The sequence below is a fragment of the Oncorhynchus mykiss genome, unplaced genomic scaffold (assembly GCF_057628025.1).
Source record: "Oncorhynchus mykiss isolate SJ-2025 unplaced genomic scaffold, ASM5762802v1 scaffold93, whole genome shotgun sequence".
Lineage (NCBI taxonomy): Eukaryota > Metazoa > Chordata > Actinopteri > Salmoniformes > Salmonidae > Oncorhynchus > Oncorhynchus mykiss.
In genome coordinates, this window is record NW_028322092.1 from 1655565 (window position 1) to 1679126 (window position 23562).

At 47.6% G+C, this 23562-nt stretch overlaps 1 protein-coding gene across 1 annotated transcript in view; it reads right to left on the minus strand.

The window, feature by feature from the left end:
• The window catches only part of LOC149970160 (sperm-associated antigen 1-like), a 66725-nt gene that overhangs the window by 18073 nt on the left and 25090 nt on the right, over positions 1–23562 (minus strand). The window contains exons 12-14 of the mRNA XM_090228632.1: positions 9014–9113; positions 5029–5181; positions 2743–2900 (exon numbers count right to left, since the gene is read on the minus strand). Coding sequence (XP_090084758.1) covers positions 2743–2900; positions 5029–5181; positions 9014–9113 — 411 coding nt within the window. The remainder of the gene's footprint in view (positions 1–2742; positions 2901–5028; positions 5182–9013; positions 9114–23562) is intronic.

Consider the following 23562-nt stretch of genomic DNA (forward strand, 5'->3'; position numbering starts at 1 on the left):
AGTCCTCTAGCAGACAGTATGTCCCCCTCCAGTCCTCTAGCAGACAGTATGTCCCCCTTCAGACGTCTAGCAGACAGTATGTCCCCCTCCAGTCCTCTAGCAGACAGTATGTCCCCCTTCAGTCCTCTAGCAGACAGTGTCTCCCCCTCCAGTCCTCTAGCAGACAGTGTCTCCCCCTCCAGTCCTCTAACAGACAGTATGTCTCCTCTGTCTGTTCCACTAGTCCCCCTCCAGTCCTCTAGCAGACAGTATGTCCCCCTTCAGTCCTCTAGCAGACAGTATGTCCCCCTCCAGTCCTCTAGCAGACAGTATGTCCCCCTTCAGTCCTCTAACAGACAGTGTCTCCCCCTCCAGTCCTCTAACAGACAGTGTCTCCCCCTCCAGTCCTCTAACAGACAGTATGTCCCCCTCCAGTCCTCTAACAGACAGTATGTCCCCCTCCAGTCCTCTAACGGACAGTATGTCCCCCTCCAGTCCTCTAGCAGACAGTATGTCCCCCTCCAGTCCTCTAGCAGACAGTATGTCCCCCTCCAGTCCTCTAGCAGACAGTATGTCCCCCTCCAGTCCTCTAACAGACAGTGTCTCCCCCTCCAGTCCTCTAGCAGACAGTATGTCCCCCTCCAGTCCTCTAACAGACAGTGTCTCCCCCTCCAGTCCTCTAGCAGACAGTATGTCCCCCTCCAGTCCTCTAACAGACAGTGTCTCCCCCTCCAGTCCTCTAACAGACAGTATGTCCCCCTCCAGTCCTCTAGCAGACAGTATGTCCCCCTCCAGTCCTCTAGCAGACAGTATGTCCCCCTTCAGTCCTCTAGCAGACAGTATGTCCCCCTTCAGTCCTCTAGCAGACAGTATGTCCCCCTCCAGTCCTCTAGCAGACAGTATGTCCCCCTCCAGTCCTCTAGCAGACAGTGTCTCCCCCTCCAGTCCTCTAACAGACAGTATGTCCCCCTTCAGTCCTCTAGCAGACAGTATGTCCCCCTCCAGTCCTCTAACAGACAGTGTCTCCCTCTCCAGTCCTCTAACGGACAGTATGTCCCCCTCCAGTCCTCTAGCAGACAGTATGTCCCCCTCCAGTCCTCTAGCAGACAGTATGTCCCCCTTCAGTCCTCTAGCAGACAGTATGTCCCCCTTCAGTCCTCTAGCAGACAGTATGTCCCCCTCCAGTCCTCTAGCAGACAGTATGTCCCCCTCCAGTCCTCTAGCAGACAGTATGTCCCCCTCCAGTCCTCTAGCAGACAGTGTCTCCCCCTCCAGTCCTCTAACAGACAGTATGTCCCCCTTCAGTCCTCTAGCAGACAGTATGTCCCCCTCCAGTCCTCTAACAGACAGTGTCTCCCCCTCCAGTCCTCTAACAGACAGTATGTCCCCCTCCAGTCCTCTAGCAGACAGTATGTCCCCCTCCAGTCCTCTAGCAGACAGTATGTCCCCCTTCAGTCCTCTAGCAGACAGTATGTCCCCCTTCAGTCCTCTAGCAGACAGTATGTCCCCCTCCAGTCCTCTAGCAGACAGTATGTCCCCCTCCAGTCCTCTAGCAGACAGTGTCTCCCCCTCCAGTCCTCTAACAGACAGTATGTCCCCCTTCAGTCCTCTAGCAGACAGTATGTCCCCCTCCAGTCCTCTAACAGACAGTGTCTCCCCCTCCAGTCCTCTAACAGACAGTATGTCCCCCTCCAGTCCTCTAGCAGACAGTATGTCCCCCTCCAGTCCTCTAGCAGACAGCGTCTCCCCCTCCAGTCCTCTAGCAGACAGTATGTCCCCCTCCAGTCCTCTAGCAGACAGTGTCTCCCCCTCCAGTCCTCTAACAGACAGTATGTCCCCATCCAGTCCTCTAGCAGACAGTATGTCCCCCTCCAGTCCTCTAGCAGACAGTGTCTCCAGTCTCTACTGCTGCAGTAGTCTATAAGACCTTTGAAGGTTCCAGCTCACAGCAGAAAGAGGATGAGGAATGATAATGATGCTTGCTGAACAGAAAATGCCACCCTATTGCACTGCGTTTAACCCTGGGCTCTGGCCAAAGGTAGTGCACTATATAGGGAATAGGGTGCTATGGGCTCTGGTCAGAATTAGTGAACAACATAGGGAGTAGGGGGTCATTCTGGACTCATGCTGTGAGTCAGGCTGAATGTAGTCTCTTGTGAAGAGGAAACGGCTGGTCAGCGGACACTGATTAGCTTCTGGGTGACTACACGCTTAGAAAAATAGGTGCTATCTAGAACCTAAAAGAGTTCTTCAGCGGTCCCCATAGGAGAACCCTTTGAAGAACCCTTTTTGGTTCCAGGTAGAACTCTGTTGGGTTCCAGGTAGAACTCTGTTGGGTTCCATGTATAACCCTTTTTAGTTCCAGGTAGAACTCTTTAGGGTTCCATGTAGAACCCTTTTTGGTTCCAGGTAGAACTCTTTAGGGTTCCATGTAGAACCCTTTTTGGTTCCAGGTAGAACTCTGTTGGGTTCCATGTATAACCCTTTTTAGTTTCAGGTAGAACTCTTTAGGGTTCCATGTAGAACCCTTTTTGGTTCCAGGTAGAACTCTTTAGGGTTCCATGTAGAACCCTTTTTGGTTCCAGGTAGAACACTTTTGGTTCCAGGTAGAACCCTTTCCCCAGAGAGTTCTACATGGAACCCTAAAGAGTTCTACCTGGAACCAAAAAGGGTTCGTCAAAGGGTTCTCCTATGGGGACAGCCAAAGAACCCTTGGAACCCTTTAGTTCTAAGAGTGTGGACTCGGCTGAGTGAGAGCCCTACCTGCGTGCTGCTTGGCCTTCTCTGCTCTGGCCTGTAGGACCTCAGCGCTGGGTGGTTCCTCCCTGCGGTGCTGCTGAGCTGATAGTGGGACCAGAGGGATCTCAGGTAGTTTCTCTCTCCACTGCTCTCCGTCCTGCTCTATCAGTAACCGCGTGATCCTGGAGGAATCATACACACACACAGCGTTATCCTCCCAGCTATCCTCTATTATGTAAGTGCAGGGACAGTGTATAAATAGCGTGTAGCTAGAGGACTGGGAGGGACAGCAGGTAATTCACACGACAGCGTTTGCTTGAAGCAGATTGACGTCTGAGCTGGATAATTAAGAGTCTATAGTTAAGGCGGTCTGACTTGGGCCTTTCAAACAACTCTCAATCACTTCACATGGTTGTGACTGTAGGGTGGATCAATTCTGTTAACTTTCCCAAAATGTCCAGGTTTTCTAGATATCCTGCTCGGTGGTTTCCAGATGGCCTGCCACGGTCTCCTGATTCCAGATGGCCTGCTCACAGTCTCCTGATTCCAGATAGCCTGCTCACAGTCTCCTGATTCCAGATGGCCTGCTCATAGTCTCCTGATTCCAGATGGCCTGCTCATGGTCTCCTGATTCCAGATGGCCTGCTCATAGTCTCCTAATTCCAGATGACCTGCTCGGTGGATTCCAGATGGCCTGCTCATAGTCTCCTGATTCCAGATGGCCTGCTCATAGTCTCCTGATTCCAGATGGCCTGCTCATGGTCTCCTGATTCCAGATGGCCTGCTCATAGTCTCCTAATTCCAGATGGCCTGCTCGGTGGATTCCAGATGGCCTGCTCATAGTCTCCTGATTCCAGATGGCCTGCTCATAGTCTCCTGATTCCAGATGGCCTGCTCACGGTCTCCTGATTCCAGATGGCCTGCTCATGGTCTCCTGATTCCAGATGGCCTGCTCACGGTCTCCTGATTCCAGATGGCCTGCTCCATGGTCTCCTGATTCCAGATGGCCTGCTCATGGTCTCCTGATTCCAGAGGGCCTGCACACAGTCTCCTGATTCCAGATGGCCTGCTCACAGTCTCTTGATTCCAGATGGCCTGCTCATGGTCTCCTGATTCCAGATGGCCTGCTCGGTGGATTCGAGATGGCCTGCTCACGGTCTCCTGATTCCAGATGGCCTGCTCACGGTCTCCTGATTCCAGATGGCCTGCTCACGGTCTCCTAATTCCAGATGGCCTGCTCACGGTCTCCTGATTCCAGATGGCCTGCTCATGGTCTCCTGATTCCAGAAGGCCTGCTTACGGTCTCCTGATTCCAGATGGCCTGCTCACAGTCTCCTGATTCCAGATGGCCTGCTCACAGTCACCTGATTCCAGATGGCCTGCTCACGGTCTCCTGATTCCAGAAGGCCTGCTCACGGTCTCCTGATTCCAGATGGCCTGCTCACAGTCTCCTGATTCCAGAAGGCCTGCTCACAGTCTCCTGATTCCAGATGGCCTGCTCACGGTCTCCTGATTCCAGATGGCCTGCTCACAGTCACCTGATTCCAGATGGCCTGCTCACGGTCTCCTGATTCCAGAAGGCCTGCTCACGGTCTCCTGATTCCAGAAGGCCTGCTCACGGTCTCCTGATTCCAGATGGCCTGCTCACGGTCTCCTGATTCCAGATGGCCTGCTCATGGTCTCCTGATTCCAGAAGGCCTGCTCATGGTCTCTTGATTCCAGATGACCTGCTCATGGTCTCCTGATTCCAGATGGCCTGCTCGGTGGATTCGAGATGGTCTGCTCACGGTCTCCTGATTCCAGATGGCCTGCACATGGTCTCCTGATTCCAGAAGGCCTGCTCATGGTCTCTTGATTCCAGATGACCTGCTCACAGTCTCCTGATTCCAGGAATCCACCAACTGGGATTTCTGGAAAACCTGGGAAGTTTGGGAAGTTAACGGAACTTTGCAACCCTAATGAGGGTAAAGGTGAGGGTGGTGGAGTAGTTTACCTGTTAGCACTGTCAAATGAGGGTAAAGGTGGAGTAGTTTACCTGTTAACACTGTCTAATGAGGGTAAAGATGAGGGTGGTGGAGTAGTTTACCTGTTAACACTGTCTAATGAGGGTAAAGGTGAGTGGAGTAGTTTACCTGTTAACACTGTCTAATGAGGGTAAAGGTGAGGGGAGTAGTTTACCTGTTAACACTGTCTAATGAGGGTAAAGGTGAGGGTGGAGTAGTTTACCTGTTAACACTGTCTAATGAGGGTAAAGGTGGAGTAGTTTACCTGTTAACACTGTCTAATGAGGGTAAAGGTGGAGTAGTTTACCTGTTAACACTGTCGTGTGCAGCCTGCACACTGATATCTATCTGCAGCACGGTCTTGTAATCCACGTAGGCCTGTCGGTACCGCTCCATAGTCTCATAAGCCATGGCTCTGCGTAGGAGGGGCTTGAGGGAGAAGGGCTGCAGCTCCAAGGACCTGCAGGTTTAAATAGCATGAGACTGAGGACGGGAAGAGATCAAGTCTGGCCCTGTATACACCCACACTATAGTACCTAGCTACCTAGCGCATGTAGCATGAGACTGAGGATGGGAAGAGATCAAGTCTGGCCCTGTATACACCCACACTATAGTACCTAGCGCATGTAGCATGAGACTGAGGACGGGAAGGGATCAAGTCTGGCCCTGTATACACCCACACTATAGTACCTAGCTACCTAGCGCATGTAGCATGAGACTGAGGATGGGAAGAGATCAAGTCTGGCCCTGTATACACCCACACTATAGTACCTAGCACATGTAGCATGAGACTGAGGACGGGAAGGGATCAAGTCTGGCCCTGTATACACCTACACTATAGTACCTAGCACATGTAGCATGAGACTGAGGATGGGAAGGGATCAAGTCTGGCCCTGTATACACCTACACTATAGTACCTAGCTACCTAGCGCATGAGACTGAGGATAGGAAGAGATCAAGTCTGGCCCTGTATACACCCACACTATAGTACCTAGCACATGTAGCATGAGACTGAGGACGGGAAGGGATCAAGTCTGGCCCTGTATACACCTACAGTACAGTACCTAGCTACCTAGCGCATGTAGCATGAGACTGAGGATAGGAAGGGATCAAGTCTGGCCCTGTATACACCCACACTATAGTACCTAGCACATGTAGCATGAGACTGAGGACGGGAAGGGATCAAGTCTGGCCCTGTATACACCCACACTATAGTACCTAGCTACCTAGCGTATGTAGCATGGGACTGAGGATAGGAAGGGATCAAGTCTGGCCCTGTATACACCCACACTATAGTACCTAGCACATGTAGCATGAGACTGAGGACGGGAAGGGATCAAGTCTGGCCCTGTACACACCTACAGTTCTCTACCAGTAGGGTGAGTCAACATGACAATGGGAGGATGCATTGGTGTTTCTCTACCAGTAGGGTGAGTCAACATGAAGAGAGGAGGATGGCATTGGTGTTTCTATACCAGTTCTACTTGAACGAACGAACGAACGCACACACACACACACACACACACACACACACACACACACACACACACACACACACAAATCAGATGTCACTGTATCAGACTCAGGGTTTGTGATGAAACAAAGGTGTGGTTGAATTTATTCTTATTGTCTCAGGCCTTAGGCCTATCTATCACGATGTCAAGGCCTTAGACCTATTTAACATGATGTCAAGGCATATGAACTAACAGGTTATAGAGCAAACAACGCAATTATCACAGCACACAGGTTGTAATGAGGAATATTTTCTGGCTTGGCTTTCCCAGTGAATTTACCCATGCACCAGAACTCCAACCAGACCTCCTCTATGGTTTCAACCAGACCAGCCAAGCCTCCACTATGGTTTCAACCAGACCAACCAGACCAGCCAAGCCTCCTCTATGGTTTCAACCAGACCCACAAAGCCTCCTCTATGGTTTCAACCAGACCAACCAGACCAACCAAGCCTCCTCTATGGTTTCAACCAGACCAACCAGACCAGCCAAGCCTCCTCTATGGTTTCAACCAGACCAGCCAAGCCTCCTCTATGGTTTCAACCAGACCAACCAAGCCTCCTCTATGGTTTCAACCAGACCAGCCAAGCCTCCTCTATGGTTTCAACCAGACCAACCAAGCCTCCTCTATGGTTTCAACCAGACCAACCAAGCCTCCTCTATGGTTTCAACCAGACCAACCAAGCCTCCTCTATGGTTTCAACCAGACCAACCAGACCTGACAAGCCTCCTCTATGGTTTCAACCACACCAACCAGACCTGACAAGCCTCCACTATGGTTTCAACCAGACCAACCAGACCAGCCAAGCCTCCTCTATGGTTTCAACCACACCAACCAGACCAGCCAAGCCTCCACTATGGTTTCAACCACACCAACCAGCCCAACCAAGCCTCCACTATGGTTTCAACCAGACCAGCCAAGCCTCCACTATGGTTTCAACCAGACCAACCAGACCAACCAAGCCTCCACTATGGTTTCAACCAGACCACCCAAGCCTCCTCTATGGTTTCAACCAGACCAACCAGACCAGCCAAGCCTCCTCTATGGTTTCAACCACACCAACCAGACCAGCCAAGCCTCCACTATGGTTTCAACCAGACCAACCAGACCAGCCAAGCCTCCACTATGGTTTCAACCAGACCAGCCAAGCCTCCACTATGGTTTCAACCAGACCAACCAGACCAACCAAGCCTCCACTATGGTTTTAACCAGACCAACCAGACCAGCCAAGCCTCCTCTATGGTTTCAACCAGACTAACCAGACCAGCCAAGCCTCCTCTATGGTTTCAACCAGGTCAACCAAGCCTCCTCTATGGTTTCAACCAGACCAACCACGCCTCCACTATGGTTTCAACCAGACCACCCAAGCCTCCTCTATGGTTTCAACCAGACCAACCAGACCAGCCAAGCCTCCTCTATGGTTTCAACCACACCAACCAGACCAGCCAAGCCTCCACTATGGTTTCAACCAGACCAACCAGACCAACCAAGCCTCCTCTATGTTTTCAACCAGACCCACCAAGCCTCTTCTATGGTTTCAACCAGACCAACCAAGCCTCCTCTATGGTTTCAACCAGACCAACCAGACCAGCCAAGCCTTCTCTATGGTTTCAACCAGACCAACCAAGCCTCCTCTATGGTTTCAACCAGACCAACCAAGCCTCCTCTATGGTTTCAACCAGACCAACCAAGCCTCCTCTATGGTTTCAACCAGACCAACCAGACCAACCACGCCTCCTCTATGGTTTCAACCAGACCAACCAAGCCTCCTCTATGGTTTCAACCACACCAACCAAGCCTCCACTATGGTTTCAACCAGACCAACCAAGCCTCCTCTATGGTTTCAACCAGACCAACCAAGCCTCCACTATGGTTTCAACCAGACCAACCAGACCAGCCAAGCCTCCTCTATGGTTTCAACCAGACCAACCAAGCCTCCTCTATGGTTTCAACCAGACCAACCAAGCCTCCTCTATGGTTTCAACCAGACCACCCAAGCCTCCTCTATAGTGTTGTCTCCTCCAGAACTTGATTGGCTTGATCCAGATGTGACAGGGGGGGTACACTGTTTAGCCTCTGCTGTAACTCTCTCTGTTCCTTTTCACTAAGGGCCAGGGCACTATATAGGAATAGACTGGTCCCTGTAGTCTGCAGTAGGGCACTATATAGGGAATAGACTGGTCCCTGTGGTCTGCAGTAGGGCACTATATAGGAATAGACTGGTCCCTGTAGTCTGCAGTAGGGCACTATATAGGGAATAGACTGGTCCCTGTGGTCTGCAGTAGGGCACTATATAGGAATAGACTGGTCCCTGTAGTCTGCAGTAGGGCACTATATAGGGAATAGACTGGTCCCTGTGGTCTGCAGTAGGGCACTATATAGGAATAGACTGGTCCCTGTAGTCTGCAGTAGGGCAGCCTAGTGGTTACAGCGTTGGACTAGTAACCGAAAGGTTGCAAGTTCAAACCCCCGAGCTGACAAGGTACAAATCTGTCGTTCTGCCCCTGAACAGGCAGTTAACCCACCAGTTAACCCACTAGGCCGTCATTGAAAATAAGAATTTGTTCTTAACTGACTTGCCTAGTTAAATAAAGGTAAAATAAAAAATGTCTATAATAATGTTTGTCTAAAATAATGTATATAATCATGTCTATAATAAGGTCTATAATAACGTATATAATAACTTCTATAATGTCTATGATAATGTCTGATAATGTATATGTCTATGATAATGTATATAATGTCTATGATAATGTATAGTTGTTGAGGGAGGGTCTCACCTGGTGCAGTCCTGTATACACTCAGAGCTGTTTCCATCTTTCAGGTAGCAGGCTGCTCTGTTAGAGTAGAGCACACACAGGTCCTCAGGACTGTCCAGTCCTATCAACCAGACACAGAGACATTATTACACAGGTCCTCAGGACTGTCCAGTCCTATCAACCAGACACAGAGACATTATTACACAGGTCCTCAGGACTGTCCAATCCTATCAACCAGACACAGAGACATTATTACACAGGTCCTCAGGACTGTCCAATCCTATCAACCAGACACAGAGACATTATTACACAGGTCCTCAGGACTGTCCAATCCTATCAACCAGACACAGAGACATTATTACACAGGTCCTCAGGACTGTCCAATCCTATCAACCAGACACAGAGACATTATTACACAGGTCCTCAGGACTGTCCAATCCTATCAACCAGACACAGAGACATTATTACACAGGTCCTCAGGACTGTCCAATCCTACCAACCAGACACAGAGACATTATTACACAGGTCCTCAGGACTGTCCAATCCTACCAACCAGACAGATACATTATTACACAGGTCCTCAGGACTGTCCAATCCTATCAACCAGACACAGAGACAGACATTATTACACAGGTCCTCAGGACTGTCCAATCCTATCAACCAGACACAGAGACATTATTACACAGGTCCTCAGGACTGTCCAGTCCTATCAACCAGACACAGAGACATTATTACACAGGTCCTCAGGACTGTCCAATCCTATCAACCAGACACAGAGACATTATTACACAGGTCCTCAGGACTGTCCAATCCTATCAACCAGACACAGAGACATTATTACACAGGTCCTCAGGACTGTCCAATCCTACCAACCAGACACAGAGACAGACATTATTACACAGGTCCTCAGGACTGTCCAATCCTACCAGCCAGACACAGAGACATTACTACACAGGTCCTCAGGACTGTCCAATCCTACCAACCAGACACAGAGACATTATTACACAGGTCCTCAGGACTGTCCAATCCTACCAACCAGACACAGAGACAGACATTATTACACAGGTCCTCAGGGCTGTCCAATCCTATCAACCAGACACAGAGACATTATTACACAGGTCCTCAGGACTGTCCAATCCTATCAACCAGACACAGAGACAGACATTATTACACAGGTCCTCAGGGCTGTCCAATCCTATCAACCAGACACAGAGACATTATTACACAGGTCCTCAGGACTGTCCAATCCTATCAACCAGACACAGAGACATTATTACACAGGTCCTCAGGGCTGTCCAGTCCTATCAACCAGACACAGAGACAGACATTATTACACAGGTCCTCAGGACTGTCCAATCCTACCAACCAGACACAGAGACAGACATTATTACACAGGTCCTCAGGGCTGTCCAATCCTATCAACCAGACACAGAGACATTATTACACAGGTCCTCAGGACTGTCCAATCCTACCAACCAGACACAGAGACAGACATTATTACACAGGTCCTCAGGACTGTCCAGTCCTATCAACCAGACACAGAGACATTATTACACAGGTCCTCAGGACTGTCCAGTCCTATCAACCAGACACAGAGACATTATTACACAGGTCCTCAGGACTGTCCAATCCTATCAACCAGACACAGAGACATTATTACACAGGTCCTCAGGACTGTCCAATCCTATCAACCAGACACAGAGACATTATTACACAGGTCCTCAGGACTGTCCAATCCTATCAACCAGACACAGAGACATTATTACACAGGTCCTCAGGACTGTCCAATCCTATCAACCAGACACAGAGACATTATTACACAGGTCCTCAGGACTGTCCAATCCTACCAACCAGACACAGAGACAGACATTATTACACAGGTCCTCAGGACTGTCCAATCCTACCAACCAGACACAGAGACATTATTACTCAGACAGTCAAGTTGTAACCTCCATCGTGGGGCTGTAGTGGTCAGTCTGAGTGGGCTGTCGATACGGAGCGTGCTGTTGCCTGCCAGTATGAATCATTGATAAAGGTCGGAGGTGAGGATAATGAGGAAGGCTTTTTGTACCACAGTATGAAAGTAGTAGTTGAATGTGCCCCTGGGTTCTGGGAGAGGATAATGAGGAAGGCCTTTTGTACAACAGTATGAAAGTAGTAGTTGAATGTGCCCCTGGGTTCTGGGTGAGGATAATGAGGAAGGCCTTTTGTACCACAGTATGAAAGTAGTAGTTGAATGTGCCCCTGGGTTCTGGGAGAGGATAATGAGGAAGGCCTTTTGTACCACAGTATGAAAGTAGTAGTTGAATGTGCCCCTGGGTTCTGGGTGTGAGACGGACTGGGCATGTTGAAACACAGGAGGGGATTCTAATGAAAACAAACCAAGGCAGGATGTTAAATAAGGAGGCCTGTACTGGGATCAGACGTTAGGAATACACTGTTATAATGTGACTTCCAAGAGGCCTGTACTGGGATCAGACGTTAGGAATACACTGTTATAATGTGACTTCCAGAGAGAGGCCTGTACTGGGATCAGACGTTAGGAATACACTGTTATAATGTGACTTCCAGAGAGAGGCCTGTACTGGGATCAGACGTTAGGAATACACTGTTATAATGTGACTTCCAAGAGGCCTGTACTGGGATCAGACGTTAGGAATACACTGTTATAATGTGACTTCCAAGAGGCCTGTACTGGGATCAGACGTTAGGAATACACTGTTATAATGTGACTTCCAAGAGGCCTGTACTGGGATCAGACGTTAGGAATACACTGTTATAATGTGACTTCCAGAGAGAGGCCTGTACTGGGATCAGACGTTAGGAATACACTGTTATAATGTGACTTCCAGAGAGAGGCCTGTACTGGGATCAGACGTTAGGAATACACTGTTATAATGTGACTTCCAAGAGGCCTGTACTGGGATCAGACGTTAGGAATACACTGTTATAATGTGACTTCCAAGAGGCCTGTACTGGGATCAGACGTTAGGAATACACTGTTATAATGTGACTTCCAAGAGGCCTGTACTGGGATCAGACGTTAGGAATACACTGTTATAATGTGACTTCCAAGAGGCCTGTACTGGGATCAGACGTTAGGAATACACTGTTATAATGTGACTTCTAGAGGCCTGTACTGGGATCAGACGTTAGGAATACACTGTTATAATGTGACTTCCAAGAGGCCTGTACTGGGATCAGACGTTAGGAATACACTGTTATAATGTGACTTCCAAGAGGCCTGTACTGGGATCAGACGTTAGGAATACACTGTTATAATGTGACTTCTAGAGGCCTGTACTGGGATCAGACGTTAGGTGTTTACGGTTATAATGTCACAATGACATAGTCTCCTCTGTATGTTTAAACACGGTCTGTGGTCTCACCAGATCTGACTCATTCCCAGCTGACTTCCTACATACAATACATTCCTAACCTGATTGGACCAAATGCTTTACAGGAAGTGGAATGTGGTATCTGTTCAACTATCTTAATAAGTATGGCAGGTCTGGTCTCTGGCCTGCTGCTACTACGGCTGGTGGAAAAGCCAGTCTGGACACATCGGGAGACGCTTCAGTTCCACTGCCTGGGAGACATTTCTCAACGACGACAGAGTGTCTCACTGGGAGACATGTCTCCCTACAGAGTGTCTCACTGGGAGACATGTCTCCCTACAGAGTGTCTCACTGGGAGACATGTCTCCCTACAGAGCGTCTCACTGTGACATTTCTCCCTACAGAGCGTCTCACTGTGACATTTCTCCCTACAGAGTGTCTCACTGTGACATTTCCCCCTACAGAGCGTCTCACTGGGAGACATGTCTCCGTACAGAGCGTCTCACTGTGACATTTCTCCCTACAGAGCGTCTCACTGGGAGACATGTCTCCCTACAGAGCGTCTCACTGTGACATTTCTCCCTACAGAGTGTCTCACTGTGACATGTCTCCCTACAGAGCGTCTCACTGTGACATTTCTCCCTACAGAGTGTCTCACTGTGACATGTCTCCCTACAGAGTGTTTCACTGGGAGACATGTCTCCCTACAGAGCGTCTCACTGTGACATTTCTCCCTACAGAGTGTCTCACTGTGACATGTCTCCCTACAGAGCGTCTCACTGTGACATGTCTCCCTACAGAGCGTCTCACTGTGACATGTCTCCCTACAGAGCGTCTCCCTGTGCCATTTCTCCCTACAGAGCGTCTCACTGGGAGACATGTCTCCCTACAGAGCGTCTCACTGTGACATTTCTCCCTACAGAGCGTCTCACTGTGACATGTCTCCCTACAGAGTGTCTCACTGTGACATGTCTCCCTACAGAGCGTCTCACTGTGACATGTCTCCCTACAGAGCGTCTCACTGTGACATTTCCCCCTACAGAGTGTCTCACTGTGACATTTCCCCCTACAGAGTGTCTCACTGTGACATTTCTCCCTACAGAGCGTCTCCCTACAGAGTGTCTCACTGTGACATGTCTCCCTACAGAGCGTCTCACTGTGACACATGTCTCCCTACAGAGCGTCTCCCTACAGAGCGTCTCACTGTGACATTTCTCCCTACAGAGCGTCTCACTGTGACACATGTCTCCCTACAGAGTGTAGAATGAACTTCCTGTGTGTGGTAGGAGGTAAAGGCATGTGACTCCCAGTGACATCATCACTCTTTCATTTAGTCAGCGTCGCGGACGGACTGTGTGATATTAGATTGCTTCTTGTGTAAATATTTTCTGTCTGGATTTTAATGATTTGTTACGGACGGACGGACGGACAGACAGACAGAAAATAAATTGTCAATTGATCACAAAATTAACCTTTTGCAGTAACCGGACATTAAACCCATTGATAACCTGTGGTTTGACAATGAAGGATATCAAGGATCTGGAAAGATTATGTACGGAGGACGGACGGACGGACAGACAGACATCACATAGGAGGGACTTGGTAGACAGACAGACAGACAGACAGACAGACAGACAGACAGACAGACAGACAGACAGACAGACAGACAGACAGACAGACAGACAGACAGACAGACATCACATAGGAGGGACTTGGTAGACAGACAGACAGATAGACATCACATAGGAGGGGCTTGGTAGAGAGACAGACAGACAGATAGACATCACATAGGAGGGACTTGGTAGACAGACAGACAGACAGACAGACAGACAGACAGACAGACATCACATAGGAGGGGCTTGGTAGACAGACAGACAGATAGACATCACATAGGAGGGGCTTGGTAGAGAGACAGACAGATAGACATCACATAGGAGGGGCTTGGTAGACATACAGACAGGTAGACATCACATAGGAGGGGCTTGGTAGACAGACAGACAGATAGACATCACATAGGAGGGGCTTGGTAGACATACAGACAGGTAGACATCACATAGGAGGGGCTTGGTAGACAGACAGACAGACAGGTAGACATCACATAGGAGGGGCTTGGTAGACAGACAGACAGATAGACATCACATAGGAGGGACTTGGTAGACAGACAGACAGATAGACATCACATAGGAGGGGCTTGGTAGACAGACAGACAGACAGACAGACATCACATAGGAGGGACTTGGTAGACAGACAGACAGACAGACAGACAGACAGACAGACAGACAGACAGACAGACATCACATAGGAGGGGCTTGGTAGACAGACAGACAGATAGACATCACATAGGAGGGGCTTGGTAGAGAGACAGACAGATAGACATCACATAGGAGGGGCTTGGTAGACAGACAGACAGATAGACATCACATAGGAGGGGCTTGGTAGAGAGACAGACAGATAGACATCACATAGGAGGGGCTTGGTAGAGAGAGACCGATAGACATCACACAGGAGGGGCTTGGTAGACAGACAGACAGACAGACAGACAGACAGACAGACGTCACATAGGAGGGGCTTGGTAGACAGACAGAAGACAGACAGACAGGTCACATCATGACACCAAACAGCATTAATAACCCTGCATTATACTGTGTATGACAGCATTAATAACCCTGCATTATACTGTGTATGACAGCAGTAATAATCCTGCATTATACTGTGTATGACAGCAGTAATAATACATTATACTGTGTATGACAGCAGTAATTATACATTATACTGTGTATGACAGCATTAATAACCCTGCATTATACTGTGTATGACAGCAGTAATAACCCTGCATTATACTGTGTATGACAGCAGTAATAACCCTGCATTATACTGTGTATGACAGCATTAATAACCCTGCATTATACTGTGTATGACAGCATTAATAACCCTGCATTATACTGTGTATGACAGCAGTAATAACCCTGCATTATACTGTGTATGACAGCAGTAATAACCCTGCATTATACTGTGTATGACAGCATTAATAACCCTGCATTATACTGTGTATGACAGCAGTAATAACCCTGCATTATACTGTGTATGACAGCATTAATAACCCTGCATTATACTGTGTATGACAGCATTAATAACCCTGCATTATACTGTGTATGACAGCATTAATAACCATGCATTATACTGTGTATGACAGCAGTAATAATCCTGCATTATACTGTGTATGACAGCATTAATAACCCTGCATTATACTGTGTATGACAGCATTAATAACCCTGCATTATACTGTGTATGACAGCAGTAATAACCCTGCATTATACTGTGTATGACAGCATTAATAACCCTGCATTATACTGTGTATGACAGCATTAATAACCCTGCATTATACTGTGTATGACAGCATTAATAACCCTGCATTATACTGTGTATGACAGCAGTAATAACCCTGCATTATACTGTGTATGACAGCATTAATAACCCTGCATTATACTGTGTATGACAGCAGTAATAACCCTGCATTATACTGTGTATGACAGCAATAATAACCCTGCATTATACTGTGTATGACAGCATTAATAACCCTGCATTATACTGTGTATGACAGCAGTAATAACCCTGCATTATACTGTGTATGACAGCATTAATAACCCTGCATTATACTGTGTATGACAGCAATAATAACCCTGCATTATACTGTGTATGACAGAAGTAATAACCCTGCATTATACTGTGTATGACAGCATTAATAACCCTGCATTATACTGTGTATGACAGCATTAATAACCCTGCATTATACTGTGTATGACAGCAGTAATAACCCTGCATTATACTGTGTATGACAGCAGTAACTATACATTATACTGTGTATGACAGCAGTAATAACCCTGCATTATACTGTGTATGACAGCAGTAATTATACATTATACTGTGTATGACAGCATTAATAACCCTGCATTATACTGTGTATGACAGCAGTAATAACCCTGCATTATACTGTGTATGACAGCATTAATAACCCTGCATTATACTGTGTATGACAGCATTAATAACCCTACATTATACTGTGTATGACAGCAGTAATTATACATTATACTGTGTATGACAGCATTAATAACCCTGCATTATACTGTGTATGACAGCATTAATAACCCTGCATTATACTGTGTATGACAGCAGTAATAACCCTGCATTATACTGTGTATGACAGCAGTAACTATACATTATACTGTGTATGACAGCATTAATAACCCTGCATTATACTGTGTATGACAGCAGTAATAACCCTGCATTATACTGTGTATGACAGCATTAATAACCCTGCATTATACTGTGTATGACAGCATTAATAACCCTACATTATACTGTGTATGACAGCAGTAATTATACATTATACTGTGTATGACAGCATTAATAACCCTGCATTATACTGTGTATGACAGCAGTAATAACCCTGCATTATACTGTGTATGACAGCATTAATAACCCTGCATTATACTGTGTATGACAGCATTAATAACCCTGCATTATACTGTGTATGACAGCAGTAATAACCCTGCATTATACTGTGTATGACAGCATTAATAACCCTGCATTATACTGTGTATGACAGCAGTAATAATACATTATACTGTGTATGACAGCAGTAACTATACATTATACTGTGTATGACAGCAGTAACTGTGAAAGGCCTCAGTGTATCACATGATGTTCAGTCACTTTCACAGACTAGTGGTGGAGAGGAACGAGGAGAGAACAGATTGATGGAGAGGAGAGATTTATTTATAAAGCCCTTCTTACATCAGCCCATGTCACAAAGTGCTGTACAGAAACCCAGCCTAAAACCCCAAACAGCAAGCAATGCAGGTGTAGAAGCACGGTGGCTTGGAAAAACTCACTAGAAAGGCCAGAACCTAGGAAGAAACCTAGACAGATGAGGAGAGAAGAGGAGAGATTGATGGGAAGGAGAGGAGAGAGTGATGAGGAGAGGAGAGAGAGTGATGAGGAGAGGAGAGGAGAGAGTGATGAGGAGAGGAGAGAGGAGAGTGATGGAGAGAGGAGAGAGCGATGAGGAGAGGAGAGGAGAGAGTGATGAGGAGAGGAGAGAATGATGAAGAGAGAGTGATGAGGAGAGAGGAGAATGTGATGAGGAGAGGAGAGAGTGGTGAGGAGAGGAGAATGTGATGAGGAGAGGAGAGAGTGATGAGGAGAGAATGATGAAGAGAGAGTGATGAGGAGAGAGGAGAATGTGATGAGGAGAGGAGAGAGTGGTGAGGAGAGTAGAGAGTGGTGAGGAGAGGAGAATGTGATGAGGAGAGGAGAGAGTGATGAGGAGAGAATGATGAAGAGAGAGTGATGAGGAGAAAAGAGAGAGTGATGAGGAGAGGAGAGAGTGATGAGGAGAGGAGAGAATGATGAAGAGAGTGATGAGGAGAGAGGAGAATGTGATGAGGAGAGGAGAGAGTGATGAGGAGAGAGGAGAATGTGATGAGGAGAGGAGAGAGTGGTGAGGAGAGGAGATTGTGATGAGGAAAGTGGTGAGGAGAGGAGAATGTGATGAGGAGAGGAGAGAGGAGAATGTGATGAGGAGAGGAGTGTGATGAGGAGAGAGTGATGAAGAGAGTGATGAGGAGAGGAGAGTGATGAAGAGAGAGTGATGAGGAGAGAGTGATGAAGAGAGGAGAGAGTGATGAGGAGAGGAGAGAGGAGAATGTGATGAGGAGAAAAGAGAGAGTGATGAGGAGAGGAGAGAGTGATGAGGAGAGAATGAAGAAGAGAGAGTGATGAGGAGAGAGGAGAATGTGATGAGGAGAGGAGAGAGTGATGAGGAGAGAGTGATGAGGAGAGAATGATGAAGAGAGAGTGATGAGGAGAGAGGAGAATGTGATGAGGAGAGGAGAGAGTGGTGAGGAGAGGAGATTGTGATGAGGAGAGTGGTGAGGAGAGGAGAATGTGATGAGGAGAGAGTAGCATGTGATGAGGAGAGGAGAGAGGAGAATGTGATGAGGAGAGGAGTGTGATGAAGAGAGAGTGATGAAGAGAGTGATGAGGAGAGGAGAGTGATGAAGAGAGAGTGATGAGGAGAGAGTGATGAAGAGAGGAGAGAGTGATGAGGAGAGAGTGATGAGGAGAGGAGAGTGATGAGGAGAGAGATGAAACGAGAGTGATGAAGAGAGTGATGAGGAGAGAGTGATGAAGAGAGAGTGATGAGGAGAGGAGAGAGTGATGAGGAGAGGAGTGTGATGAGGAGAGGAGAGAGTGATGAAGAGAGAGTGATGAGGAGAGGAGAGTGATGAGTAGAGGAGAGAGTGATGAAGAGAGAGTGATGAGGAGAGGAGTGTGATGAGGAGAGAGTGATGAGGAGAGAGAAGAGAAGAGATTGATGGGAAGGAGAACAGAGAGTAAATAATGTGATCATATTACTCCAGTGCTAGCCTCCCTACACTGGCTTCCTGTCAAGGCAAGGGCTGATGTAATGCTTTGTAGGTTAGCAGTAAAACCTTGACATGGGCTTGCTCCTACCTATCTTTCCGAATTTGGTCCTGCCGCACATACCTACACGTACGCTACGGTCACAAGACGCAAGCCTCCTAATTGTCCCTAGAATTTCTAAGCAAACAGCTGGAGGCAGGGCTTTCTCCCATAGAGCTCCATTTTTATGGAATGGCTGCCTACCCATGTGAGAGACGCAGACTCGGTCTCAACCTTTAAGTATTTACTGAAGACTCATCTCTTCAGTGGGTCATATGATTGAGTGTAGTCTGGTCCAGGAGTGTGAAGGTGAACGCAAAGGCTCTGTAGCAACGAACCGCCCTTGCTGTCTCTGCCTGGCCAGTTCCCCTCTCTCCACTGGGATTCTCTGCCTCTCACCCTATTACAGGGGCTGAATCACTGGCTTACTGGTGCTCTTCCATGCCGTCCCTAGGAGGGGTGTGTCACTTGAGTGGGTTGAGTCAGTGACGTGATCTTCCTGTCTGGGTTGGTGCCCCCCCCTTGGGTTGTACCGTGGCGGAGATCTTCGTGGGCTATACTCGGCCTTGTCTCAGGATGGTAAGTTGGTGGTTGAAGATATCCCTCTAGTGGTGTGGGGGCTGTGCTTTGGCAAAGTGGGTGGGGTTATATCCTGCCTGTTTGGCCCTGTCCGGGGGTATCATCGGATCGGGCCACAGTGTCTCCTGACCCCTCCTGCCTCAGCCTCCAGTATTTATGCTGCAGTAGTTTATGTGTCGGGGGGCAAGGGTCAGTCTGTTATATCTGGAGTAATTCTCCTGTCTTATCCGGTGTCCTGTGTGAATTTAAGTATGCTCTCTCTAATTCTCTCTCTCTTCTCTCGGAGGACCTGAGCCCTAGGACCATGCCTCAGGACTACCTGACCTGATGACTCCTTGCTGTTCCCAGTCCATCTGGTCGTGCTGCTGCTCCAGTTTCAACTGTTCTGCCTGCGACTATGGAACCCTGACCTGTTCACCGGACGTGCTACCTGTCCCGGACCTGCTGTTTTCAACTCTCTCCCTCTCTACCGTACCTGCTGTCTCTAACTCTGAATGATCGGCTATGAAAAGCCAACTGAAATTTACTCCTGAGGTGTCAAAGCCTGGTTCCTCTCTAGGTTTCTTCCTAAGTTTTGGCCTTTCTAGGGAGTTTTTCCTAGCCACCGTGCTTCTACATCTGCATTGCTTGCTGTTTGGGGTTTTAGGCTGGGTTTCTGTACAGCACTTTGTGACATCAGCTGATGTAAGAAGGGCTTTATAAATACATGTGATTGAGTGATGGGAAGGAGAGGGTAATGGGAAGGAGAAGAGGAGAGAGTGATGAAAAGGAGAGGAGCGATAAAGTTTCTATAGTCAGTCAGAGGAGATTTACTACTGCAGTCAGCCAGTCAGCCAGCCAGTCAGTCAGTCAGTCAGTCCGTCCGTCCGTCCGTCGCCGCCACCCAGCACCTGGTTCAATTTCACAGTAAGCGGTCAGAAGTCACGTGACCTGAGAGGAACTGAGCCCGTCTGCCTTCCTGCCTGGCAAGGGTATGGCTGAACTCCAGACAGCTAAAACAGACTCACCACACTGCCAATAACCAACCAACCACTAGTGTGATGAGTCACTCTGCTACTCTACACCTGGATGTTGTGATGAATCAGGATACACTGCCTATAACCAACCAACCACTAGTGTGATGAGTCACTCTGCTACTCTACACCTGGATGTTGTCATGAATCAGGATACACTGCCAATAACCAACTAACCACTAGTGTGATGAGTCACTCTGCTACTCTACACCTGGATGTTGTCTTGAATCAGGATACACTGCCTATAACCAACCAACCACTAGTGTGATGAGTCACTCTGCTACTCTACACCTGGATGTTGTCATGAATCAGTATACAATGCCAATAACCAACCAACCACTAGTGTGATGAGTCACTCTGCTACTCTACACCTGGATGTTGTGATGAATCAGGATACACTGCCTATAACCAACCAACCACTAGTGTGATGAGTCACTCTGCTACTCTACACCTGGATGTTGTCATGAATCAGGATACACTGCCTATAACCAACCAACCACTAGTGTGATGAGTCACTCTGCTACTCTACACCTGGATGTTGTCATGAATCAGGATACACTGCCTATAACCAACCAACCACTAGTATGATGAGTCACTCTGCTACTCTACACCTGGATGTTGTGATGAATCAGGATACACTGCCTATAACCAACCAACCACTAGTGTGATGAGTCACTCTGCTACTCTACACCTGGATGTTGTCATGAATCAGGATACACTGCCTATAACCAACCAACCACTAGTATGATGAGTCACTCTGCTACTCTACACCTGGATGTTGTGATGAATCAGGATACACTGCCTATAACCAACCAACCACTAGTGTGATGAGTCACTCTGCTACTCTACACCTGGATGTTGTGATGAATCAGGATACACTGCCTATAACCAACCAACCACTAGTGTGATGAGTCACTCTGCTACTCTACACCTGGATGTTGTGATGTATCAGGATACAAAAGTTTGGGGTCGCTTGTTTGTTTTTTAAAGAAAAACACTTTTTTTTTGTCCATTAAAATATCATCAAATTGTAATGACATGTAATGAAATCACATCCCACCGACTGGCTAAATGCTGCTGTAATGACATCACATCCCACCGACTGGCTAAATGCTGCTGTAATGACATCACATCCCACCGACTGGCTAAATGCTGCTGTAATGACATCACATCCCACCGACTGGCTAAATGCTGCTGTAATGACATCACATCCCACCGACTGGCTAAATGCTGCTGTAATGACATCACATCCCACCGACTGGCTAAATGCTGCTGTAATGACATCACATCCCACCGACTGGCTAAATGCTGCTGTAATGACATCACATCACACCGACTGGCTAAATGCTGCTGTAATGACATCACATCACACCGACTGGCTAAATGCTGCTGTAAAGACATGTTATGAAATCACATCACACCGACTGGCTAAATGCTGCTGTAATGACATCACATCACACCGACTGGCTAAATGCTGCTGTAATGACATCACATCCCACCGACTGGCTAAATGCTGCTGTAATGACATGTTATGAAATCACATCACACCGACTTGCTAAATGCTGCTGTAATGACATCACATCCCACTGACTGGCTAAATGCTGCTGTAATGACATCACATCCCACTGACTGGCTAAATGCTTCTGTAATGACATTACATCCCACTGACTGGCTAAATGCTGCTGTAATAACATCACATCCCACTGACTGGCTAAATGCTGCTGTAATGAAATCACATCCCACTGACTGGCTAAATGCTGCTGTAATGACATCACATCCCACTGACTGGCTAAATGCTGCTGTAATGACATGTTATGAAATCCCATCCCACTGACTGGCTAAATGCTGCTGTAATCACATCCCAGTGACTGGCTAAATGCTGCTGTAATGACATCACATCACACTGACTGGCTAAATGCTGCTGTAATGACACCACATCCCACCGACTGGCTAAATGCTGCTGTAATGACATCACATCCCACCGACTGGCTAAATGCTGCTGTAATAACATGTTGTGAAATCACATCCCACCGACTGGCTAAATGCTGCTGTAATGACATCACATCCCACTGACTGGCTAAATGCTGCTGTAATGACATGTTATGAAATCACATCCCACCGACTGGCTAAATGCTGCTGTAATGACATCACATCCCACCGACTGGCTAAATGCTCCTGTAATGACATGTTATGAAATCCCATCCCACTGACTGGCTAAATGCTGCTGTAATCACATCCCACTGACTGGCTAAATGCTGCTGTAATGACACCACATCCCACCGACTGGCTAAATGCTGCTGTAATGACATCACATCCCACCGACTGGCTAAATGCTGCTGTAATAACATGTTGTGAAATCACATCCCACCGACTGGCTAAATGCTGCTGTAATGACATCACATCCCACTGACTGGCTAAATGCTGCTGTAATGACATGTTATGAAATCACATCCCACCGACTGGCTAAATGCTGCTGTAATGACATCACATCCCACCGACTGGCTAAATGCTGCTGTAATAACATGTTGTGAAATCACATCCCACCGACTGGCTAAATGCTGCTGTAATGACATCACATCCCACTGACTGGCTAAATGCTGCTGTAATGACATGTTATGAAATCACATCCCACCGACTGGCTAAATGCTCCTGTAATGACATGTTATGAATTCCCATCCCACTGACTGGCTAAATGCTGCTGTAATCACATACCACTGACTGGCTAAATGCTGCTGTAATGACATCACATCACACTGACTGGCTAAATGATGCTGTAATGACACCACATCCCACCGACTGGCTAAATGCTGCTGTAATGACATGTTATGAAATCACATCCCACTGACTGGCTAAATGCTGCTGTAATGACACCACATCCCACCGACTGGCTAAATGCTGCTGTAATGACACGTTATGAAATCACATCCCACCGACTGGCTAAATGCTGCTGTAATGAAATCACATCCCACTGACTGGCTAAATGCTGCTGTAATGACATGTTATGAAATCACATCCCACTGACTGGCTAAATGCTGCTGTAATGACACCACATCCCACCGACTGGCTAAATGCTGCTGTAATGACACGTTATGAAATCACATCCCACCGACTGGCTAAATGCTGCTGTAATGACATGTTATGAAATCACATCCCACTGACTGGCTAAATGCTGCTG